We start from the raw sequence: 27,123 nt of genomic DNA on the forward strand, positions 1-27,123 counted from the left end.
GGCTTCACATCCTCTGTGGCACATGAAATGAGGCAAAATGGAACAAATACACACATAAAAAATCTCTCTCATCCCATAAGCAGTGAGAAAGGCTGTTCTCTAATTACGAAGCAATAACAAACCTAGTTAACGAGACATGAGATGCTCTGACTGGGTTGCCAGTTAATTGACTTCCCCCCAAAAACCCCCACAGGCCTCCGGGAGGGGTCGGACCATCAACAGACGCGGCGGCTGCCACTCAAACACAGCTCAACGGCAGCAGCCAGAGACGTGGAAACCTCACGGCAGAACCTGCAGCCCGGCCCGGCCTCAGAGGATGGTGCAGAAGAACTTCTTCTCCCTGAAGGGGTTTTCCGAGGCCGGGACGGGCACGATGAGCGGGTCCTCTCGTATGTGTGCGTCACAGTACGCCATCAGGTCCGCTGCCGCCTTGGACACCTGAGGACACAATCAAGGCAGATTATAAATGTATTTACTGTCACTTTTGATCAATTCAATGCATCCTTGCTGATTAAACTTTTTTTTTTATTCTTGAGCAGCAAATCAGCATACTAGAATGATTTCTGAAGGATCATGTGACACTGAAGACTGGAGTAATGATGCTGAAAATTCAGCTTTGATCACTGGAATAAATTCCATTTTTCTATATATTCATATTGAAAACAGCCATTTTAAATTCTAATAATGTTTAACTTTTTTATCACATAAATGCAGTATTGGCAAGCAGAAGAGACTTCTTACAAAAACATTAAAACATCTTAAAGATTACAAACTTTTGACTTGTAGTGGGACAGAATCCACAAATTTAAAACAGACACTGAGAAAACAGTTAGCTGACTGCTGTACATAAATGTTTAGTCTATGCAAAGACCAAAAAAAAAGAAAAGAAAAGAAAAAAAGTTTGAAAGAGGACGATTTTAGTCTGCAAATGTCACGCTGCATAAACATGCCAAAACATGACATTTATCACAGTCCATTATGTTCACTTCTGTTTCTAGGTCTCTCTGTACAATTTCTGCCTAAAACAACGGACACAAACACACTGGCTCTTTCTGATCTTACAGTCTGATGAAACTAAAAACCATTCATTTCTTATTCAATTTATTCATATTATTTGACAAAAAAAAAAAAAAGCATTCAGAAATATCCCCCATAGATATTAAAGGAGTTATATGTAAGATTTTTACTTTAATAAAGCATAAAAATACCCCAATATGTTTGCAGATATTTAGGAAACATGCTAAGTTCACCTACTTGTTCCTCAGAAAAAAACAATGCTACATCCAGACATTCTACTTTGAAATGTGCGTTCCATGTCGGAATGTCTGTCTTTGTTTTGGCCTGTGTGAAACCATGTGCTGCCAGTTTATCCAATAGTATTTTGATATCACAGGTTGCCAGTTGGTGGAAAACACAGCGTATTGTAGCCATAGAAACCAGCAAACAAATTGTCAATTGCGCTCCCTCTTGTTGTGTGTCCTCAAGCTGGCCACCTGCATCTTTGAACGAGGGGGCGGGACAAGCAATATTTAGAATTTGGACTGCAGTACCTATTTCGACCACTGGGTGTCATTCCTACATAGAGTCCCATTAAAAATAATTTAGAAAAAAGTTATTAAATATGTCGTTTTCATCTGATTTGCTAGTTGGTGTCCTCGTTTAAACCGCCTATATGTCGGTAATACCGCTGGTTGAATGTGCTATTGGATCATTTTTCATACACAATAACGCAAACAGCTGGATTTTTTCAAAAACTATAAATCAGAAAACATAAATTGCAGTCATATTGTTTTAGTTGACCAAATCTCAACAAGCTTTCAGGAATTCCGATAATGGTTTTGCATCCCAAATGCGGCTATACCGATTTCTTCGTGTGTTTTGTTCACTGTATTAATATGTCACACACTTAAGATGTATGTTGTGTAACCAGACCATGACTCACCAACTTCTGCACTGAAGGTTTTGTTTCCTACAATGAAATAGCACTTTTTTTGCTTTTGGTGTGAGAAACCGCTGCAAAAGATTCAGTGGGTGATTGAACTCTCCGAATAAATCAAACTGAATCACGAACCATTTCAGACCACCCGTTTGACCGTTAAAAAAGAACCGATTAAAACGAGTGATTTACACACACATCGCTAGATCTGATTCTAAACAGCAGAAAACACACACTGGTGAAATATCAAGGTAAATGATTTTTAGCTCGGTATACAGAATCAGTAATACAAAAATTGATCAGTAATATTTTACTGGTATTTAACCATTGTAAAGTAGTTCAGTCTAGCGACCCTAGTGTTGGCAACACTAATTATGGTTCTTTTGGCTCTTAGGTCAGTTAATTTGAAACTTTGCAAAAACATTGAACTTAGTGAAGTGAAATGAAACTATAAAATGGTCAACAAACCTGGAATTGCTGATGCAATGGAATAGCCTACATTTTATTAACTCATTCTGTCATGTCAAGTAGTGCTAATACTGATTGTTTCAAAGCAGCTTTACAGAAATAAACAGGAAAATAACATGTGCCTTTAAGCACATGTACGTAAAAAGATATTAGGTTTATTTAGCAAGCATGTAACCACTTAAATAAATGAAGGAACAGACCATTTTCAGCCAAAACAGGCAATTTATCATTGAAAATGTGTTTTTTAAAGCTTTTTAACAGTTAAAGCGCCACCTATGGTCCAATCTCCATAAAATTTGGTATGCTTCTTTTGATTCATATGCTGCATGTGCTCACCCAGTTTTGTGAAGTTCTGAGTTTTCTTTTAGGATTTATAGGCTTTTGAGTCAATTTTGCCACCCCCATTTTCTAAATGACCCTGTTATAGCGACCCAAAGGGTAAAGTTCAACTTTGATAATTATTGATCTAGAGAGTCCAGAGAATTGTCCTGCTCTAGTTTTGTTCTGATCGGTCAAAAAACCTAGGACTAGTTTGCAAAACTGGGTTTTCCACATATTCACAAATAATTAATGAACTGACGGCAGGAGTTCTTGAGGCAACGTTGTTCAGCATGAGGAGATCTATCATATGATTTGCATATTGTGTGGATCTGTGAAACACCATGTGAATACAGAGGTGTAAAACTCGTTAGTGCCAACTAGTGGCCGATTTCTTTCAAAATTCTTACAGACCTCTAGGGCTATGAGTCAAACATGCCCATGAGTTTCGTTCCGATCGGCCTCCGTTAACCTTGTCTAATAGCTCAAAATTAATTGGCCAATGGCGGCCATGTTTTTTGAGATATACCAATGTCCTCATAGACTCTCATGCCCCCTTGGACCAAGACACTGCATGCCAAATTTCAAGCCGATCGGACTAACGGTGGCAAAGTTACAGCTGTTTTAAAAAAAAAATCAAGTTATAGCACCACCTAGTGTCCAGTCGACACAATTTTTTAAATGTGACCAATGATTGAGCCCATACACATGTGTACCAAGTTTGGTGCAAATATCTCATTTCGTTCTTGAGTTATAGCCATTTTAGTAAAAGTGGCTCCGCCCTCATCATTTGTTTTGGCGACCCTTAGCGACCGTGAATCAAAATTTCAAAATTTTTTTGATAATTATTGATATGCAGACTGCAGAGAACATTTCTGCACTGGTTTGTTTCCGATCGGGTCAAAAACCTAAGACTTTCGCAAAAGTAGGTTTTTCAAAAAACCCAAAATACCCGAAAATTTCAGTAGTTCAGGAGTTATGAGCCATTTTGTACTTTTGACTGCTGTAGCGCCCCCGTCAGGCTGATTGGGACGAGCCTTGGTGACGTTGTAGGCGGTATGAGTACTACCAGCCCTCAAAGTTTCAAGTCTCTATGACTTACAGTTTGGTCTGCCCGATCACTTTTAGGGGAAAATGCTGATCCTTGGAAAATTTAACAATTACAATAGACAAATTAATAAGACAAATTCATATCCTGCTTTTAAAGTGCAATAGTGTCATTATTCAGATCAAGTCCTCAGTGTTGATTCAGTTCAGTACAATAACTGTAAAGTTAATCAATTATGAAACAAGCTCTAAGCAGCTCTACAGGTGACAATAGTGTGATTCAGCTTGAGTCAGTTCAATATTGATTCAGTTCAGTTCAAAAACAGTGTCGATGTTGAAAAGTCAATCAAATTCGAATCATTAAGTGTCTTTTAAACCCCAGCTGAGCAAGCCAAAGGAGACAGTGGCAAGGAACCCAATCTCCATCAGGTGACAGAAATGTGTTGTTTATCAGTAGCAGAGGCTGGATGAGTGTGGTCCAGTGAAGAGTTGATTCATGTGAGAGCTGATGATGAGGAGGGACGCAGCTGTCGGAGGGGAAGCAGTGAGTTTCAGCGGTGTGTATGAAGCTCACAGCCAGATGGTGCAAAAGTGCCACTGACAAACACACATCACACTGAACAAACAAACTACATTTCCCTTCTTCTCACTCCTGGAGTGCAGTGGAAAACTCATATCAAAGTACCACAGTTTTACTACATGCTTTTGGACATATGTAAATTATTCTGTGGTACGAGCAAAGCCATGGGTTTGAATCCCAGAGAGTGCATGAAGCGTTGCTTTGGATTAATGTATGTAAAAATGTGTCAAAATACCACAGTATATGTGTAAACCTCAATCCCCTGATCTCAAGAGGTGAATGGCACTAGAGACTGTGGTCTTTAACCTCCTTGTTAGAGGGCCCGCCTCTCATGTGGGGGACCCGGGTTCGAGTCCCGCTTAGAGTGGGCGGTTCGAACAGGAGGGGTTACATGTGCATCTAAATCTATCACAGTACTATTATATAAGGCAGGGTTTCCTAAACTCAGGAGGTTTGCCAGTTGATGAAAAGAAAATAAGTAATTAAATCATAAAAATGATAAATAAATCCCTAATCCCTAATATACACAACCACACAAAATTCTGGAATAATATTTTAATGTTTTTGAAAGAAGGCTGCATTTATTTGATCAAAAATACATTAAAAACAGGAATATATTGAAACGTTTGAGGTAAGAAAGATAAAAAAGACAAGAAATTAATATTTTCATTCAGCAAGGATGCATTAAATTGACAGTAAAGACATTTATAATCATACAGAAGATTTCTATTTTAAATAAATGCTGTTCTTTTGAACTTTTTATTCATCAAATAATCCTGAAAAATAGAATGTTTCACTGTTTACACAAACTTATGCTTTTTAAAACATTGATAATAATCATAAATGTTTTTTGAGCAGCAAATAATCATATCAGAATGATTTCTGAAGGATCATGTGACACTGAAGACTGGAGTAATGATGCTGAAAATTCAGCTTTGATCACAGGAATAAATTACACTTGACTATATATTCACATAGAAAACAGCTATTTTAAATTGTAATAATATTTCACAATTTTTACTGTAATTTTGACCACTTAAATGCAGCTTTGGTGAACAGAAGAGAAAACATCTTTATTCCAAACTTTTGAATGGTACTTTAAGGGAAACTGCTGCATGGTTTAAAAGCAGCATTTCATGGTAATGCATGTAAACGTCCGCAGTAAAAGTGTCACGTCGAGCCCTAATGGACTCTTCCAGTACTCACAGAAGGACTTATGAGCTGCGGCCGCAGTGGGTTTACTGTCGAGTCTGTAATTACAGCACATGAGCCGCTGATGAACGAGCCACACTAATTAACACATATCACATTCCACTGTGTGATTGAGGAATTAATTAGAGCGACGAACCTCCAATCAAACCGGCCACCGCTCGCTCGCGTCCTCCTGCATTCAACAATACAGTAAAAATAATATTGTGAAAAATTATTACAATTTAAAAGACGTTTTCAATTTTAGTATATTGTAAAATGTAATTTATTCCTGTGATTTTCAGCATCATTACTAGTTAAACTAAATGACTTTAGTTCGCTCTCAAAGTTAATTTCTTACAAAACACAACATCATGTACAGTAATGAAGACGTGCCGCTCCTCTCTGTCTGCTGACACTGATGAATCAAGCAGCGAATCCTATAAAATGTTTTTGCTTTGCCAAAAAGTGACCTTTGTGTTGCAATAATGGGACGCCGCAAGACACGAGCGCTCGAGCACATGAGACGCCTCGCAGGAGTTAGATGAGAAGAAGCTTTCTATTAATTATGTTGGGAATCTGTATGTTAGTTTTTATGACATGGGAAAGTGGACAGAAAGAATAAGTCAATTCACATAATCTTTTACAAACTTATAATCACATGAAATCAAAACAGACTCTGTTTACTTTCTTAATTCACGTGTCTGGTGAATGATTCATCAGTGCATGTTATTCTAAAAAAAAAAAGTTTTTAGAGTAACATACACTGATAAGGCATTCACCATATACATTTTGTTTTTTATACTGTATTATACTGTTTTCTATCGCCCTGCACTACCTCTTCTCCTAAACCTACCCATCACAGGAAACTGCACATTTTTACTTTCTCAAAAAAACTCATTCTGTATGATTTATAAGCCTTCTGAAAAATAGGGACATGGGGTGTACTCACTTTTGTGGCCAGCGGTTTAGACATTAATGGCTGTGTGTTGAGTTATGTTAAGGGGACAGAAAATTTACACTGTTATACAAGCTGTACACTCACTACTTTACATTGAAGCAAAGTGTCATTTCTTCAGTGTTCTTTCTATCCATCTATTAATCTATCTATCTATCTATCTTACTGGCAATTGCAAGTCAGAATTGCAAGAAAAAAGTCAGAATTGTGAGAAAAGTCAGAATTGCAAGTTTGTCTTTTTTCTCGCAATTCTGACTTTATATCTCGCAAATCTGACTTTATATCTCACAATTCTGACTTTATATCTCACAATTCTGACTTTATATCTCACAATTCTGACTTTATATCGCAATTCTGACTTTATATCTCAATTCTGACTTTATATCTCACAATTCTGACTTTATATCGCAATTCTGACTTTATATCTCAATTCTGACTTTATATCACAATTCTGACTTTATATCTCACAATTCTGACTTTATATCTCACAATTCTGACTTTATTTCTCACAATTCTGACTTTATATCACAATTCTGACTTTATATCTCACAATTCTGACTTTATATCTCACAATTCTGACTTTATTTCTCACAATTCTGACTTTATATTGTGCAATTCTGACTTTATATCTCGCAATTCTGACTTTATTTCTCGCAAATCTGACTTTATTTCTCGCAATTCTGACTTTATATCTCACAATTCTGACTTTATATCTCGCAATTCTGACTATAATTCACAATTCTGACTTTATATCTCACAATTCCGACTTTATATCTCGCAATTCTGACTATAATTCACAATTCTGACTTTATATCTCACAATTCCGACTTTATATCTCGCAATTCTGACTTTATATCTCGCAATTCTGACTTTATATCTCACAATTCCGACTTTATATCTCGCAATTCTGACTATAATTCACAATTCTGACTTTATTTCTCACAATTCTGACTTTATTTCTCACAATTCTGACTTTATATCGTGCAATTCTGACTTTATATCTCACAATTCTGACTTTATATCTCACAATTCTGACTTTATATCTCACAATTCTGACTTTATTTCTCACAATTCTGACTTTATATCGTGCAATTCTGACTTTATATCTCACAATTCTGACTTTATTTCACTCAATTCTGACTTTATTTCTCGCAATTCTGACTTTATTTCTCGCAATTCTGACTTTATTTCTCGCAAATCTGACTTTATATCTCACAATTCTGACTTTATATCACAATTCTGACTTTATATCTCACAATTCTGACTTTATATCTCTCAATTCTGACTTTATATCACACAATTCTGACTTTATATCACAATTCTGACTTTATATCACAATTCTGACTTTATATCTCACAATTCTGACTTTATATCACACAATTCTGACTTTATAACTCGGAATTCTGACTTTATTTCTCGCAAATCTGAATTTATATCGCAATTCTGACTTTATATCTCATAATTCTGACTTTATATCGCAATTCTGACTTTATATCGCAATTCTGACTTTATATCTCACAATTCTAACTTTATATCGCAATTCTGACTTTATATCTCATAATTCTGACTTTATATCGCAAATCTGACTTTATATCGCAATTCTGACTTTATATCTCGCAAATCTGACTTTATATCGCAATTCTGACTTTATATCTCGCAATTCTGACTTTATATCTCACAATTCTGACTTTATCTCTCGCAAATCTGACTTTATATCGCAATTCTGACTTTATATCTCGCAATTCTGACTTTATATCTCACAATTCTGACTTTATATCTCACAATTCTGACTTTATTTCTCACAATTCTGACTTTATATCACTCAATTCTGACTTTATTTCTCGCAATTCTGACTTTATTTCTCGCAAATCTGACTTTATTTCTCGCAATTCTGACTTTATATCACTCAATTCTGACTTTATTTCTCGCAAATCTGACTTTATATCGCAATTCTGACTTTATATCTCACAATTCTGACTTTATATCGCAATTCTGACTTTATATCTCACAATTCTGACTTTATATCACAATTCTGACTTTATATCTCACAATTCTGACTTTATAACTCGGAATTCTGACTTTATTTCTCGCAAATCTGACTTTATATCGCAATTCTGACTTTATATCTCATAATTCTGACTTTATATCGCAATTCTGACTTTATATCGCAATTCTGACTTTATATCTCGCAAATCTGACTTTATATCACAATTCTGACTTTATATCTCGCAAATCTGACTTTATATCACAATTCTGACTTTATATCTCGCAAATCTGACTTTATATCTCACAATTCTGACTTTATATCGCAATTCTGACTTTATATCTCACAATTCTGACTTTATCTCTCGCAAATCTGACTTTATATCGCAATTCTGACTTTATATCTCGCAATTCTGACTTTATATCTCACAATTCTGACTTTATATCTCACAATTCTGACTTTATTTCTCGCAATTCTGACTTTATTTCTCGCAAATCTGACTTTATATCGCAATTCTGACTTTATATCTCGCAATTCTGACTTTATATCTCACAATTCTGACTTTATATCGCAATTCTGACTTTATATCTCACAATTCTGACTTTATATCTCGCAATTCTGACTTTATATCACACAATTCTGACTTTATAACTCGGAATTCTGACTTTATTTCTCGCAAATCTGACTTTATATCGCAATTCTGACTTTATATCACACAATTCTGACTTTATATCGCAATTCTGACTTTATATCTCACAATTCTGACTTTATATCGCAATTCTGACTTTATATCTCACAATTCTGACTTTATATCGCCCCGGGTTACTTCACTGTAACCCTGTTCCCTGAAAAGGCGGGAACGAGAAGCTGCGCTTTATTCAGCGCTGTGGGAACGTCTTTAGTCGTGACCAGCTGTGAATATATGTGTAAAACAACGTCAATGAAATTGACCTATATTTATAGCCTTGCGTGACGTCATAGGAATGCGCCATGAGCGAGGCTATAATTAGATGTGCCACCTGTACATCAGCAGATATTTTGTCTGAAGAGCAGTCCAGGGACATCTCAGTGCGGCAATGAAGCGCAGCTTCTCGTTCCCGCCTTTTCAGGGAACAGGGTTACAGTGAAGTAACCCGGGGCGTTCCCTTTCAAAGGCTACACTCTAAGCTGCGCTTTATTCAGCGCTGTGGGAACGAGAATACCCACGCCGCCGCACTGTGTGTCCGGGCCCCCTGGCTGTGAAGTGTGTCACAAAGCGCAGAGAGTCTCAGACACTAGCTTGTGATGTCGACTCAAGGACATGAGAGCCCGGAGTAACATGAGCATCCAAACTATAAAACCTTATGAATGTGTGCGGTGAGGACCATCCTGCCGCATCACAGACATGTTGCAAGGAAGCGCCCCCTGCCAAAGCTCTAGAGGAGGCAACTCCCCTGGTGGAATGAGCCCTAATACCCATTGGCGAAGTGTGACCACGCGCCACATAGGCAAGGGCAATAGCATCTCTCACCCAATGTGACACGGTCTGTTTTGTGGTGGCCGCACCCCTGTTATGGCCGCCATAAACAAACAGTTGCTCTGACTTATGCCACTGGCTGGTGCGGTGGACATAAGTCTGAAGAGCACGGACTGGACACAGTCTGTGAAGTCTCTCCTGCTCCGGCGTAGTGAACGGCGGAGGGCAGAAGGCTTCAAGAGTGACCGGATGCAAGTTCGAAAACAGGAACCTTAGGCAGATAGTCGGGATGAGGATGTAAAATATATTTCACTATTCCTGGGGCAAAGTCTAAGCAGGATGGCACAAAGGACAGAGCCTGCAAATCCCCAATTCTTTTCATAGAAGTTATAGCCATAAGAAAAACCATTTTCAGAGTTAACAGCTTGTCAGAAACTGACTCTAACAGTTCAAAGGGGGTCTCAAACAGGCCCTCTAGGACTATTGCTAGTTCCGAAGGGGTCCTGGTTCTAGAAGGAGGCTTAAGCCGCCTAGCTCCTCGAACGAATCGAGAGAGCAGGACATGCTTGCCCAAAGGCACCCCATCGATCAGAGTGTGGCAAGCCGAGAGAGCGGCCACATAAACCCTGAGAGTGGCGGGGCATGTGCCTGTTGATAATTTCTAATGCAGAAAAACCAGAACTGTAGCAATTTGGCAATTTACTGGATCTGCATTGTGTGCAGTACACCATCTTCCAAAGACACCCCATTTGTTGGCATAACTTTATCTAGGGAAGAGAGCCCTAGCATTAAATGGTCTCAAAAACATCAGGTGAAAGCCCTGTGTCCCTCAGTTGGTTCCCCTCAGGGGCCAAAGATGAAGGTTTCACATCTCCATCAGGGGATGAAATGATGTCCCCTGCACCTGAGACAAAAGGTCTCTCCTCTTCGGTATCGCCAACGGCGAGCCGTTGAGAAGAGATATTATCTCTGAGAACCATATTCCATTCAGCCAACGCGGCGCTATCGGAAAGAGGCAAGTCCCTTGTTGGCTAGAAACTCCTGGGAGCACAGAAACAGGAGGAAACGCATACAGGCGCATTCTGGGCCACCTATGCGCATCACATCCAGACCCAGGGGAAGCTGGGGACTTTCAATGAAATAGAGTGGACATTGCGCTGCCTGTTGGGGCGAAGAGGTTCATCTGTTTCATAAAATCTTACCGGATTTGTTTGACTACCTCGGGTGGAGTTTTCTACTCCCCTGTCAGTATAGTCTGTCTGGACAGATATCTGGGAATATAAATCGCCTTGAGGCAACTTGTCCTGAGCCTAGAGCAGAAAGCGCTGCACTAGCATGTCTAGACATCGCAAACGCAGTCCACCCTGGCGATTCATATTAGAGGCTACCGCAGTAACGTCCACCCGCACTAGGACATGGTAACCCCTAAACTGGTGGAGGAAGTACTTCAGGGCCAGAAATACAGCCATCAATTCGAGGCAATTGATGTGCCAATCAAGATGATGACCTCACCATATCCCTTTGGACTGGACGGCCACCTAAGGCCGCTCCCCAGCCCATACGGGAAGCGTCTGTTGTTGGCATCTTGCATATAGAGTGGGACCCAAGGTGAAGAACTGGGGTCTGAGCCACATAGAAAGGGAACGAAGCCGCAGCGCGTAACCCTTACCATAAACATGGATTTTAGAAAGTGCACGAAGCATTAGCGCGTGACTTACCATAAACATGGATTTTAGAAAGTGCACGAAGCATTAGCGCGTGACTTACCATAAACATGGATTTTAGAAAGTGCACGAAGCATTAGCGCGTGACTTACCACAAGCATGGATTTTAGAAAGTGCACGAAGCATTAGCGCGTGACTTACCATGGATTTTAGAAAGTGCACGAAGCATTAGCGCGTGACTTACCATAAACATGGATTTTAAAAAGGGCACGAAGAACTCAGCTCGTGCCCTTGCCCTTATTTACCGTAGAGCATTGCCTAGACAATACCTCTCGGCTCTGAGCCACAACTGAAACGTCTCATGTGCAAGAGGCCCATAGGAATCACCGAGGACGCTGATGCCATGAGACTTAACATTTCTTGATACTGCAGAACAGTGCAATCTTGGCCTAGCCTGACATTGTTCAGGGTGGTTAGAATGGTCTCGACTCGAGCGGGAGACAATCGTGCCCACATCTTGGTCGAATCCCATACAACCCCTAAATATGTCATTCTCTGGGTAGGACAGAACACTTTCTTTTCGTTTAGTCTCAACCCTAGAGAAACTAGATGGGCAAGTACGACATCTGTTGTAATGCCATCATTTGTGACTGTGCTAGTATTAGCCAGTCGTCCATGTAATTCAAAATGTGAATGGAGCCAGTGCTGCATCCATGCATTTTGTGTATGCGGTGGGGTAATAAGGCTAGGCCGAATGGAAGAACCCGATATTGGTAAGCTTTGCCCCCGAAAGCGAACCTCAGGAACCCCCTGTGTTGTGGCAATATTTCTGTGTGAAAATATGCGTCCTTGTGATTGATCTTGACAAACCAATCGTGATGTTGGATTTGCGACACGATAATTTTTACGGTTAACATCTTGAACTCGAGAGTTTGACTAAACGGTTCAAGCCTCGAAGATCTAAGATTGGACGCAGCCGCCTGTCCTTCTTGGGAACTGCTGTAGTAACTTGACTCTCTCTCTAGAGGGGGAACATGCTCTATGGCCCCTTTCTCCAGCAGAGATTGTAGTTCTTATGACAGTAAAGTCGCTTGCCCCAGATTCATGGTAGTGGAGACCACACCGTTGAAACATGGAGGACGACGAATAAATTTGATTCTGTATCCCTTTTCTACTGTCTTTAGAACCCACGCAGAAATCCCTGGCAGTAGTTTCCACGCTGCCACGTTCTCTAAATGGGCACTAATTTTGATACTTCCCTTTGAGGGGATGTTAAATAATCCATGTCCTGATGTGTTACAGAAATCAACGGAAAACCTAACATTTCACTGAAAACCGCTGCCCCCCGAAACACCAGAGGTGGCGGGGAAGGAGAGTTTATGTGAAGATATTGAGAAGGGGCGGGTAATAGATACTATGAGGCTGCTGAATGTGACAAGCTGGTCCCCAGATTTACGAGGGGAAGCACAACTCGCCACAGCCTGCTTTTGAGCCTTCTTAGCAGGTCAGCCTGGTCCACCTACAACACTGCCATAGTGTGCAGCAGTACCAGTCTGACACACTGATCAAAACGCCTTCCCACCAGTATGGATTATTATGCATAGCTTGGTGGGGAGTGCTGTGTCTTTAAGTGACTGTGAGCTCCAGAGAAGAGATAGCTCGCAAGCGTCTATTCAAACTGGAGCATCATTGTATAAATCACACGCCCTTGCACCCACGATAGTCAAATAAGTCGACATTGAAGGCACAAAGGCACAAGAAAAATAAGGTTTCCCCATGAACGAGTTAACGCCATGGAGGACCTATTTATTAAACATAAATATAAACAAATATAAGGCCATTTCACTTAATAAATTCCTCAGAATTAAATGCAGCCAATTACCAGACAAGTAAACACGGTCTGAATGAAAGGCTGTGCTTAAAACTTTCATAGACGAGTTTGATATGCCTGTAACACAGCCATTGTGTACAGCGCAGTACCAGCCCGACTCGCTGTGAAACGCCTCTGATGATGCGCCCCCAGGGGAGAGATGGCATGCAAGCGTCTCTCCGATCTGAGGCAGCATCATAAAAACGCGTGCCTTTGCACCCGCGATAGTCGATCGGATCGACGTCACGGGTACAAACACATTTATATTGGAAATGTTTGGGGTATGTTTGTGTTTCACTGCATGAATGACCGCCCAGAGCAGTTCCGTTCGCTTTATCATCACGGGAGGAAGGCTCAGAGACGGACACACTCATTCCATTCAATGGAAAACACTTAATTGTCCTCTGCTCGAGCCGAAGAAGCGCCGGAGCACGCTTCGGTCTCGGTAAAGGACATCGCGATCCGGAGTGAGAGTGAGAGCAATAATGTATGAACCTGTCTCTCGCTCCTCAGCCAGATCGCCACGCGAGCCCCACGATCACATTGTGGTTGCTGCCCCTTTGAAACAAGCAAAGCGAACGTGAAGCACTTTAACTGTGAACATTCACAATGCTCGCACTCGCCCTGTTACAACGCAAGGGCAGCGTGCTCTTCCCCAAACAAACAAAACAATATTGGTGTGTGTCCGATTCGGAGATGGATCGCGAACACGGAGACACACACCGTTTGCTTTGTTCAGCGATGACTTTCTCTCAAATATATAATATATCATATATGTGTGTTCACTTTTCACTTGTCAGACAGAGTTGAAAAAGGAACAAAGGGAGAGAAAGTTCTGCGCACTGCCTGTCAAATCTAACTCCTAACAAAGTAATGAAGGAAGGAAAGAGTTTGAGCAGAGCTGCTTCACACACACACTTCACAGTATGGTCTCTGAAGACAAAAGACCTGCTGATGTACAGGTGGTACATCTAATTATAGCCTCGCTCATGGCGCATTCCTATGACGTCACGCAAGGCTATAAATATAGGTCAATTTCATTGACGTTGTTTTACACATATATTCACAGCTGGTCACGACTAAAGACGTTCCCACAGCGCTGAATAAAGCGCAGCTTAGAGTGTAGCCTTTGAAAGGGAACTCACAATTCTGACTTTATATCTCGCAATTCTGACTTTATATCTCACAATTCTGACTTTATCTCTCGCAATTCTGACTTTATATCTCACAATTCTGACTTTATTTCTCGCAATTCTGACTTTATTTCTCGCAAATCTGACTTTATATCGCAATTCTGACTTTATATCACACAATTCTGACTTTATATCGCAATTCTGACTTTATATCTCACAATTCTTACTTTATATCTCACAATTCTGACTTTATATCGCAATTCTGACTTTATATCTCACAATTCTGACTTTATATCTCACAATTCTGACTTTATATCTCGCAATTCTGACTTTATCTCTCGCAAATCTGACTTTATATCACAATTCTGACTTTATATCTCGCAAATCTGACTTTATATCGCAATTCTGACTTTATATCTCGCAAATCTGACTTTATATCTCACAATTCTGACTTTATATCGCAATTCTGACTTTATATCTCACAATTCTGACTTTATCTCTCGCAAATCTGACTTTATATCGCAATTCTGACTTTATATCTCGCAATTCTGACTTTATACCTCACAATTCTGACTTTATATCTCACAATTCTGACTTTATTTCTCACAATTCTGACTTTATATCACTCAATTCTGACTTTATTTCTCGCAATTCTGACTTTATTTCTCGCAAATCTGACTTTATTTCTCGCAATTCTGACTTTATATCACTCAATTCTGACTTTATTTCTCGCAAATCTGACTTTATATCGCAATTCTGACTTTATATCTCACAATTCTGACTTTATATCGCAATTCTGACTTTATATCTCACAATTCTGACTTTATATCACAATTCTGACTTTATATCTCACAATTCTGACTTTATAACTCGGAATTCTGACTTTATTTCTCACAAATCTGACTTTATATCGCAATTCTGACTTTATATCTCATAATTCTGACTTTATATCGCAATTCTGACTTTATATCTCGCAAATCTGACTTTATATCACAATTCTGACTTTATATCTCGCAAATCTGACTTTATATCACAATTCTGACTTTATATCTCGCAAATCTGACTTTATATCTCACAATTCTGACTTTATATCGCAATTCTGACTTTATATCTCACAATTCTGACTTTATCTCTCGCAAATCTGACTTTATATCGCAATTCTGACTTTATATCTCGCAATTCTGACTTTATATCTCACAATTCTGACTTTATTTCTCGCAATTCTGACTTTATTTCTCGCAAATCTGACTTTATATCGCAATTCTGACTTTATATCTCGCAATTCTGACTTTATATCTCACAATTCTGACTTTATATCGCAATTCTGACTTTATATCTCACAATTCTGACTTTATATCTCGCAATTCTGACTTTATATCACACAATTCTGACTTTATAACTCGGAATTCTGACTTTATTTCTCGCAAATCTGACTTTATATCGCAATTCTGACTTTATATCACACAATTCTGACTTTATATCGCAATTCTGACTTTATATCTCACAATTCTGACTTTATATCGCAATTCTGACTTTATATCTCACAATTCTGACTTTATATCTCACAATTCTGACTTTATATCTCGCAATTCTGACTTTATATCTCACAATTCTGACTTTATCTCTCGCAATTCTGACTTTATATCTCACAATTCTGACTTTATTTCTCGCAATTCTGACTTTATTTCTCGCAAATCTGACTTTATATCGCAATTCTGACTTTATATCACACAATTCTGACTTTATATCGCAATTCTGACTTTATATCTCACAATTCTTACTTTATATCTCACAATTCTGACTTTATATCGCAATTCTGACTTTATATCTCACAATTCTGACTTTATATCTCACAATTCTGACTTTATATCTCGCAATTCTGACTTTATCTCTCGCAAATCTGACTTTATATCGCAATTCTGACTTTATATCTCGCAAATCTGACTTTATATCGCAATTCTGACTTTATATCTCGCAAATCTGACTTTATATCTCACAATTCTGACTTTATATCGCAATTCTGACTTTATATCTCACAATTCTGACTTTATCTCTCGCAAATCTGACTTTATATCGCAATTCTGACTTTATATCTCGCAATTCTGACTTTATATCTCACAATTCTGACTTTATATCTCACAATTCTGACTTTATTTCTCACAATTCTGACTTTATATCACTCAATTCTGACTTTATTTCTCGCAATTCTGACTTTATTTCTCGCAAATCTGACTTTATTTCTCGCAATTCTGACTTTATATCACTCAATTCTGACTTTATTTCTCGCAAATCTGACTTTATATCGCAATTCTGACTTTATATCTCACAATTCTGACTTTATATCGCAATTCTGACTTTATATCTCACAATTCTGACTTTATATCACAATTCTGACTTTATATCTCACAATTCTGACTTTATAACTCGGAATTCTGACTTTATTTCTCGCAAATCTGACTTTATATCGCAATTCTGACTTTATATCTCATAATTCTGACTTTATATCGCAATTCTGACTTTATATCGCAATTCTGACTTTATATCTCGCAAATCTGACTTTATATCACAATTCTGACTTTATATCTCGCAAATCTGACTTTATATCACAATTCTGACTTTATATCTCGCAAATCTGACTTTATATCTCACAATTCTGACTTTATATCGCAATTCTGACTTTATATCTCACAATTCTGACTTTATCTCTCGCAAATCTGACTTTATATCGCAATTCTGACTTTATCTCTCGCAATTCTGACTTTATATCTCACAATTCTGACTTTATATCTCACAATTCTGACTTTATTTCTCGCAATTCTGACTTTATTTCTCGCAAATATGACTTTATATCGCAATTCTGACTTTATATCTCGCAATTCTGACTTTATATCTCACAATTCTGACTTTATATCGCAATTCTGACTTTATATCTCACAATTCTGACTTTATATCTCGCAATTCTGACTTTATATCACACAATTCTGACTTTATAACTCGGAATTCTGACTTTATTTCTCGCAAATCTGACTTTATATCGCAATTCTGACTTTATATCACACAATTCTGACTTTATATCGCAATTCTGACTTTATATCTCACAATTCTGACTTTATATCGCAATTCTGACTTTATATCTCACAATTCTGACTTTATCTCTCGCAATTCTGACTTTATATCACACAATTCTGACTTTATATCTCACAATTCTGACTTTATATCTCGCAATTCTGACTTTATATCTCACAATTCTGACTTTATCTCTCGCAATTCTGACTTTATATCTCACAATTCTGACTTTATTTCTCGCAATTCTGACTTTATTTCTCGCAAATCTGACTTTATATCGCAATTCTGACTTTATATCACACAATTCTGACTTTATATCGCAATTCTGACTTTATATCTCACAATTCTGACTTTATATCGCAATTCTGACTTTATATCTCACAATTCTGACTTTATATCTCACAATTCTGACTTTATATCTCGCAATTCTGACTTTATATCTCTCAATTCTGACTTTATATCTCACAATTCTGACTTTATATCTCACAATTCTGACTTTATATCTCACAATTCTGACTTTATATCTCACAATTCTGACTTTATATCGCAATTCTGACTTTATATCTCACAATTCTGACTTTATATCTCACAATTCTGACTTTATATCTCGCAATTCTGACTTTATATCTCACAATTCTGACTTTATTTCTCGCAAATCTGACTTTATTTCGCGCAATTCTGACTTTATATCTCACAATTCTGACTTTATTTCTCGCAATTCTGACTTTATATCTCACAATTCTGACTTTATTTCTCAAAATTCTGACTTTATATCTCACAATTCTGACTTTATTTCTTGCAAATCTGACTTTATATCTCACAATTCTGACTTTATTTCTCGCAAATCTGACTTTATATCACTCAATTCTGAGAAAAAAGTCAGAATTGTGAGATAAAGTAACAATTACCATTTTTAATTTTTATTTCAAGGCAGAAACAAGCTTCCATACTATTTATTTATACATGCATAAAAAAAACAAATGATGTACTGAAGAGATATGATGTGAAGTACATTAGAAGTAAATACAGGTTGTAAATGTGATTGTAAATTTCAAACGCAACATTAAAGATTGTTTTTACATTGATTCAATAGGAAATCTGTCTCCCTAGAGATTGCTTCCCAAAATATATTCCACTGTTTAAAAGGCAGAAATAAGACAGAGGTCATATCTGATGTCACTCAGAAAATATCTGCCATCTGCAGAATGATGCAAAAGCAGGCGGTGTACGGCGGGCAGATGAGAAAGAAACCTCTGCAGAATTGTCCAATCCATCTTTCTTCCCGACTAAAAGGCCACAGCTGAGCCCGTGCTCCTCTAAACGCTCGCTCTGTCTCTGTTGCTATACCCATTTCTCCATCCCTTGGGTTTACAGGCGAGATCCTTCGCCAAACCGCCACCTAACTACAGCTAATAGCCACATTAAGCTTCCTTAAAACGGTTACTGAGTCTTCTGGGCACATTAGTGCAGATAACGAAGCGATTTCACTGCAGGCCGTTTGACAAACATCTCCAGATGCTGCTGTCATCACATGTCATATAAGATGACATATGAAATATGAATTATAAGTAAGCACGACATTGATTTGCAGTACAAATCTGCACTTTTAGGGCGTTAATGAAGAGACACTAGATGGGTTAAATTATCTTAAGGTGTGTCAGTTTAATGTGACTAATGCTTTCAAATCATTGATCTGTTTTCTGACATGTCAACTTCACAAGTTTGGGGGCGGGACTTTCTGTTTGGAAACAATCACTATTTTTGGCCAAATGCAAAACTTACAGTCAACATGAAACATGAAGTGCACTCAAAAAATATTTAGGCCTAAATTTAAGATTTAAGTATTTGAATTGCATATAAAATATCCATGCATTTGAATTACACTAAATAAACTTATTTCTCAGTCACACATAAATGAAACAGGTCAGATTTCCGTAATAGCACTAATAAATTAAACGTGTTTTAAATACAAACCAAATTTATTTATCACCAATCAATCAGATTTGTTTCAATGTTGCACATTTTAACTAAGTGAATATTGCTTGATTTACAGCTAGTCATATTTTAAATATAATTGTTTTCACAATGAACGGAGTAATTTGGTGCATATTGAAAATATGATATTTAAATAAAATCAAATAGATGTAAATAGTTTTTAAAGTGCATAAATCTGACCTGTTTCATTTCTGTATAACTGACAAATATGCATTAAGTTTATTAGTAAATGTATATGATATTCAACTACATAAATCCTAAATTTAGGCCTAAATATTTAGAGTAATAGAGTTTTCTTACTTCCTTAATCTGATGTATTTTCAATTGCAACAGGATATTTAACAAAAACAGAAGATATTATCCATCAATAAATGATTGGATGTTGAAAATGAAGTTTCAATGACGTCAATTAAAAAGAAAGTTGCACTCTTTGTAATGCATTTGGTGCTTTTTTTCACTGATTAATCATTCACAATTTGTGTTTGCATGCATTGCCACACCAGCTTCATGACATAAATTAATCAAAAATTCAATAATATTCAGCTTACAAAAAACCCAAAGAGTTCTGTACAACAAAGATTCTTTAGTTGTAATTTTTTCCCCCAGTTTTCCTGGGTTCATCTTACAAAACAAGTCTTTAAATCAATGGCAATAAGGCATTGATTATGATTTAACTTTAGTTAACTTTAGTTAGTGTGTAATGTTGCTGTTTGATCATAAACAACATCTGCAAAGTTATGACACTCAAAGATCAATGCAAAGAGAGATATTTTCTTTTACAGAAATCACTTTTTAAGGACTACAACTAATGGCTGGTAGGAACTACAATGAGCGTCTTCCTGGTTTAATGACATCACAAGCCCTAAAATTTACATAAACCCCGCCCCCGAGAACACACAACAAAGGGGGCGGGGCCATGTTGGGCTGCTTTAGAGAAGAGGAAGAGTTGTTGTAGTAGAGTGTTGTTGTCATGCCGACATTTTACACCAAACGAGGGTCAATTCAACACAAAAGATGAACATGACGGCACATGCTAGTGGATGAGTTGAATCAACTCCACAGCAACTACATCAATTTATCCACCAACCATTCAGAAACGTCTAAAAGTTGTAACTTCTTCCTGAGTCTCTCCATCAGTGTCGACTCCGGTTTGAACAATGTAAGGCTGAACACTTTCCTCATTTTGGCTGCGTGAGATTCTCCAGCTTTGTTGTTGTTGAGCTGTTAAAGCTCCGCCCTCTTCTGGAAAGGGGGCGGGGAGCAGCAGCTCATTTGCATTTAAAGGGACACACACAAAAACTGTGTGTTTTTGCTCACACCCAAATAGGGGCAAATTTGACAAGCTATAATAAATGATCTGTGGGGGATTTTGAGCGGAAACTTCACAGACACGTTCTGGAGACACCAGAGACTTATATTACATCTTGTGTTATAGGTCCCCTTTAAAATAAACACAAACACGCACAGACCTTTATCCTGTCCATGCAGGCCTCCATCTTCAGCTGCTCCACGGCTTTCCGGGCCTGAGAGATGCTGGCGGTGCTGTTATTGGCCATTCCGTCCTTCATGATTGAGTCCTGCACACAGAACACATGACAGCGTGAGAAATGAACACGCTCATACTTAGGGCTGGGTACCGAACTCGATACTTTTTAGGTACCGATCGAACTGCCTCGATACTACCGAGTATCGAAAAGTGTCTTGTCATTCGGTACCAAATTTCGGTACCTCAGAATGGAGCCGAGGAGAGGGGCGGAGAAATGCTTTCGCTGTCTCGTTGAGGAGCAAGTAACGTTGCGCTACATTATTATTTATATCTAAATATATAAAACTATACGCGCGAGAGAGACCCTATGTGCGAGAGCGCGATTGAATCAACGGTTTCGTTTTCAGTTTATCTCCGAATGGACGGGTGAGAAACGGCTGTTTATGTGAGCAGCCGGTTCACTACAGATACTGTTAACAGAAAACAAAAGTGTCGCACCGCCTGCAGAAACAGCGGAATGCGCAATGTTTTTTGTAGTCTAAGCTAAGGTACAACACACAGCAGCTTTACATCAGCGTTCGTCCCTCAAGTCTATGGAAACACGCGACCGGTTCGTGACCGGCTCGTTCGCCTGCACGAGCACAGGCTCTGCCTCTGGCTCCAGAACGCGAACAATTCTGCTGAAAAAGAGGTATCAGCGTCCTCCTGATACTGCGGATAATTTGCGGGTCGGGCCAAGTAATAATAATAAAAAAAAAATAACATTCAAATTAATTGCGGGTGGATGAGAGATGAATCATTAATGTGTTGATTTTAATAAAGACACAGAACTCTTATTTCACGGTAAGACGCAACGAACTTGCGTGACTCTTACTTCCACTTTGATCTTGTTAATAATAATTAATTTTTTGAAGAACAATTGCTGAGTGATTTAAAAAAGAGCCTCACATTGCATTGAAAATTAAACTTTATTAAAACTATTTGCACTGATTTATTGGGTAAATTTTTTTAATTTGTGCTTTTTTTATTCCCCGCAGTGGCTCAGGAAATGAGTCTTTGAGTCTGAAAAAAAGTCAACAAAGTTAAAATATAAAACCAAAGATTTTTTTGAGGTTATGTAATCTTGTTTAAACATATTTTATAAAACTGGTACCGAAAAAGGTATCGTTTAGGTATCGGTATCGAAGTCAAGGTATCGGTATCGTCTCGGTATCGAAAATTTTTGAACGATACCCAGCCCTACTCATACTTCTATAGCACAGCTGACTCATGCAGGTGAAAGTGTCACAGACTCCAGAGGTGGACGATCACAACCCCGTCATTATCAACAGAAGGGGAAAATGAGATCTTACATGAACGAAAATGTATGACTGTATTCCCTACTGTGGCGTATATTCGAGTAAAATGGCTTCTGGGGCAAGCTGCATAAACATAACCATTTAAGACTGTGTCTTAAAGGGTTAATTCACCCAAAAATGAAATTTCTGTCATTAATTACTCACCCTCATGTCGTTCCACACCTGAAAGACCTTCATTCATCTTCAGACACAAATTAAGATATTTTTGATGAAATCCAAGAGGTATACGACAATATAATCAACACTTTCAAGATCCAGAATATACCTCTAGGATTTCATCAAAAATATCTTAATTTGTGTTCTGAAGATGAATGAAGGTCTTATGGGTTTGGAACGACATGAGGGTGAATAATAAATGACAGAAATTTCATTTGTGGGTGAACTAACCCTTTAAGTAGTAGTATGACCAACTAGCAGATAGTCAAGGGGCAATCAGTATCAAATTAGACAAATCTGAGCACCTTAAATATACTATCCGAGGCTCCTCTGGAAAGTTTTATGCAGTTTGGCAACCCTTATCTTACTTTGAATTTTCATTAGGGGTGGAATAGTGTACTTACTAACCCCCCCCACAACTCTTGTTTATATTATTTATTTATTTTATTACATCTTTATTATTTATTTATTATTATTATTATTATTATTATTATTATTTTATTTTCTTCTTTTTGTTGCAGGGGTGTGTCTGTGTGGGTATGTGTTAGGATGTGGAATATGTATGTAGATCTGTATTAATGTTGTATGTATTTCTGTGTGGCAGTAACTGTTGCATAAGGAAAATCAATAAAAATATTTATATAAAAATATAAATTAGACCAATCTACATTTTTATGTAACTGACTTAAAACAGTTATGAACAGTCTTAAAGAAAAAATGTGATGAGTAACTTTGTAAGACAAATCTATACAGTTTATAACAAGAACAAATGTAGGGCGGGGCTTGATTTTGTCAGTGTGGAGCTAATTGGATGGTTGTGGTTTGCTATTGGTGGATCTCATGTGAGTGACAGCTTGCCCCGCCCTCGTCATCAGAGAAGAGATGTTGCTGCAAGAGGGAGGGGAAGTTATTTTTTATGATTAAGATAAAGATTACGAGGCACCTTAATTTAAAACAATAATGATGTGCACGGATAAATCGTTTTTAATAAACACTGCAATATTCTATAAAAAACATGAATTGTCACTTTTTGATTTCATGGTGACATTAATGTAAATGTAAATTTTAAAGTACTATGGTACTACCATCTGATAGCAACACTTTACCGTGGTATAATCACAGTACTTTACTGAAGGATCATGTGACACTGAAGACTGGAGTAATGATAATATAATTAATTACTTAATATTACAATAATATTGTTTCTGAATAACATCATAATATAGTATAATAATAATTAATAATATAAATATTTAAAATATATGCACATAGAAAATAGTTATTTTAGATGGTACTATTTTACTACATTACAATTTTTACTGTATTTTTAATCAAGCTCACTGACAGTATAATATGGGTCAAATACAATTTTTAAAAGTGTAAAAAACATAATGGAGATTAATTAATTTAATTTTGAAGTTTTATTAAGTGTTAACAATGAGATTATCTGGTTTCTATAATCAATTAACACTGATTTTGACATTTATTACAAGATGGACAAAATTTGTCACCGAAAAAGTCATTTGGTTTAACCAAAATTTTGGTTTTACCGAATGACGTTATTCTCAATCAATGCTAACAGGCTGATATCTAGCAAAAGGACAATCAAACATTTCATATTTAGCACAAGTTTTTAAAATATTACAACATTTTCCATGTTTTATAGCGGTTGATGTTTCGGGACATGCGTATGATCAAGAGAAAACATGAATTTATCAAATAGTTAAGAGAGATTTAGTTACTTTGCTTCATGACCATGTGGTCCTTTGCAGGTGTCTGAATGATGTCACATGATACTGACCACATGACTTGATCCGAAATGGTCCCTTTATATCGGTTACTCGGAATGACATCAATGAAATTCATTTTTCCGGACATTCTTTCTCATAACAAAGCAACGACTTCTACACATAATATCATTTTGCACTATGTTGATGATGCTATAAAATCATGCCAGAATAAATAATATATACATTTATTACATTTTAAGATATTTTAATCACAAATTAACAGTTAAACAAATGACATTTTGACACTTCAAAATCTTTAAAATACCTTTATATGAAGCAAAATATAATTAAAATCTTTTGGATTCAATAAAAGTAGATCTACCTTACATACTTTTCATTTAGGCCTTTGGACAAAACATATGTATATATATATGTATATTCACTATAAACATTTTTAAAGATTTTATTACTTTCCACAAATTCTCCAGAACTATAAATCACCATCATTTTACGATTCCCCGACATTTCCAGGCTTCCCGTTCTGTGCAACATGTTTTTGCTGGATTAAACAATCACATTTCTCAAGTCTATGCCAACGCTGTGATATAACAGCTCCAAAAACACCTGTCAAAACAGGTCAGAGGAGCAGCTAAGAAATATAGAGGTTATTTTGTATTATTTTCACACATAAATCACTACACAGCAGTAAAGTGAATCTCAACAGAACAAGAGCCTTTTTAACCCTCAGTGCATCATGTTCATGTACATACATTCAGTGCTGAATAAAGGCCAGAAACAACCATTGCACTAGGTGAATCTCAATCTAGTCATTCAGCATTATAGAAATAAACCTTTATAGCTTTCATATTTAATGCACGTTATTTGCATGTGACAAAATCTAGAATCAGCAAAAACACACGAGGGTCGTGATTATTATTCCTCCATCCATCCATCCATTCATACATTCATGCATTCATCCATTCAAGGCCATTCCGTGAATTATCATAGAGCTCGTGAAGCTGAACATCTTTACGATTCTCGCATTTCGATTTAAAGGCGGAATTCCATCCGAAGGAATCAAACGCCCAACAGACTCGAGCGCGTCCATCTTTCGCTCTCACGCGCTTCTGGTCATTCCAGCAGCATTCCCAAATAACCTGCGGGATCCATCCATCCATCCATCATCCTTCATCCCAAATCTACAGCTCGAGCGCGTTTATATTCTCGTATTGACCATAAGATAACAAGAGGAGCCGCTTCCCATAAAGACGCGTTCGCGTCAGGAACGCTGGAAATGTTAAAAATGTTGCACTCAAACGTTCCAAAAATTACGCAATAGAACATCGAATCTGCGTAACGAGCACAAATACCTGGCGAAGCAAAGGATCGCGTGTTAACACCCACCTGAAGTGTGTCAGTGGTCAGACTTCAGAATGTGGCTCGACTCCACCCGAACGCGACGAGGAAAAACCCGCAACACCTCACACGGTCACCGTCCGCTCGCGCGCATCCGCCAAACGCCGTTAAACGTCGAGTATTTCCCCGGTTTCTGCTCTGGTGGTTGATTCGGTGTCGGTTCATGAGATGTGAGGGGAACCTCGATGTGACGCACAAACGCGCGCGAGGAGGATGCAGGTGTCACTGCGCCTTTAAGAAATCGGCGTTCGCTCCGGTATAGGTGTATTATCAGATGATGTTTAGTATCGCTGGAGGATCACTAGGGCTCATTCTGCAGGGCGCATCAGAGGCACGTGAGGTTTCCCTGCTTAATGTGACATCACCGGGTCTCCCAGTCACCGAGGTGACGTAACCGCCTCCAAAACACTCGCACTGTGACGTAACACAGATGTTGAGCGCGTATTCTTTTTAACTAATAAAATAGACACATGTAGTTGGGAACTTGCTCGAACCAGCTTACTTCTAGAATACAATAATAATTTAGGATAGAACTATCATATAATGGGTCATAATAGAACTGGTAACGGAATAAAACACAACATAATAGAACTGAGCAATATAGAATATTGGGATCTAATATTCCTTTAACATCCATGGAACCTTTAAATCACACAAAATGTTCTTTAAAGTATTAAAATGGCTCTTTTAAAGTCCCCCTGTGGTGAAAATCAAGTTTTTAATGTTGTTTATATGTAAATGTGGTGTTTTTAATATGATTTTGTATGGTTTGTCTTAAAGCATAAGTCAACACACACCATTAATGAGTGTTTTCTCCTTAAAACTGCAGTGAAAAAAGACCCACGGTTTGAAATCGTTGACATCACAAACTACATTTTAACCTTCGGCGTATCATTAACAGCGAACTAGTCGAGAGAAGCCTATATTTTCCTGTTGATATGAAAAATCATGTAGATTTAGCAGTATGATGCATATTACGATGTAATGATGCACTATATGCCTTGCTACACTGATGTTGTTGCAAGTGTTTGTAAGGATACTGATGGTTAGAAGTCAGCTGACATTAGCATCACATAATTAGCTGTTTGATAACAGTCATGCAAAAGGATAATCGTATTAATTACCGTTGTGTCAGACGTTTACCTCAGTAAGTTGACCGAGTGGATCTCTTAGCTGGCGTGAGCGAGTGGAGGCGGGGCTAATTTGCATATTGATTGATCCGCGCATATTAAATGAGGCAAGGGTGTAGAGTTACATTCAAGCTATTTTAAGGCTTTAAAAAAAAAAATTACAGGGAAAAAAACATTTAAATAT

General features: G+C 37.7%; 1 protein-coding gene across 1 annotated transcript; it reads right to left on the bottom strand.

Annotated features, from left to right (window-relative positions):
- Nucleotides 1-309: 309 nt before the first annotated feature.
- On the bottom strand, nt 310-26,096 carry LOC137019922 (guanine nucleotide-binding protein G(I)/G(S)/G(O) subunit gamma-4). The gene is made up of 3 exons (XM_067385067.1): nt 25,798-26,096; nt 21,133-21,240; nt 310-438 (listed from the first exon to the last, which is right to left on the bottom strand). The coding sequence occupies exons 2-3, from the start codon at nt 21,229-21,231 to the stop codon at nt 310-312; spliced, it is 228 nt and encodes a 75-aa protein (XP_067241168.1). The 5' UTR covers nt 21,232-21,240; nt 25,798-26,096.
- Nucleotides 26,097-27,123: the final 1,027 nt, after the last annotated feature.

This window comes from Chanodichthys erythropterus, chromosome 5 (assembly GCF_024489055.1).
Source record: "Chanodichthys erythropterus isolate Z2021 chromosome 5, ASM2448905v1, whole genome shotgun sequence".
In the NCBI taxonomy this organism is placed as follows: Eukaryota; Metazoa; Chordata; class Actinopteri; order Cypriniformes; family Xenocyprididae; genus Chanodichthys; species Chanodichthys erythropterus.

Bases quoted from the DNA above. Each gene is read 5' to 3' on its own strand.
- LOC137019922 (XM_067385067.1), bottom strand. From the start codon at position 21,231: ATGAAGGACGGAATGGCCAATAACAGCACCGCCAGCATCTCTCAGGCC. The intron at 439-21,132 runs GTCTGTGCGTGT...TTGTGTCCTCAG, and splicing joins CCTGCATGGACAGGATAAAG to GTGTCCAAGGCGGCAGCGGA.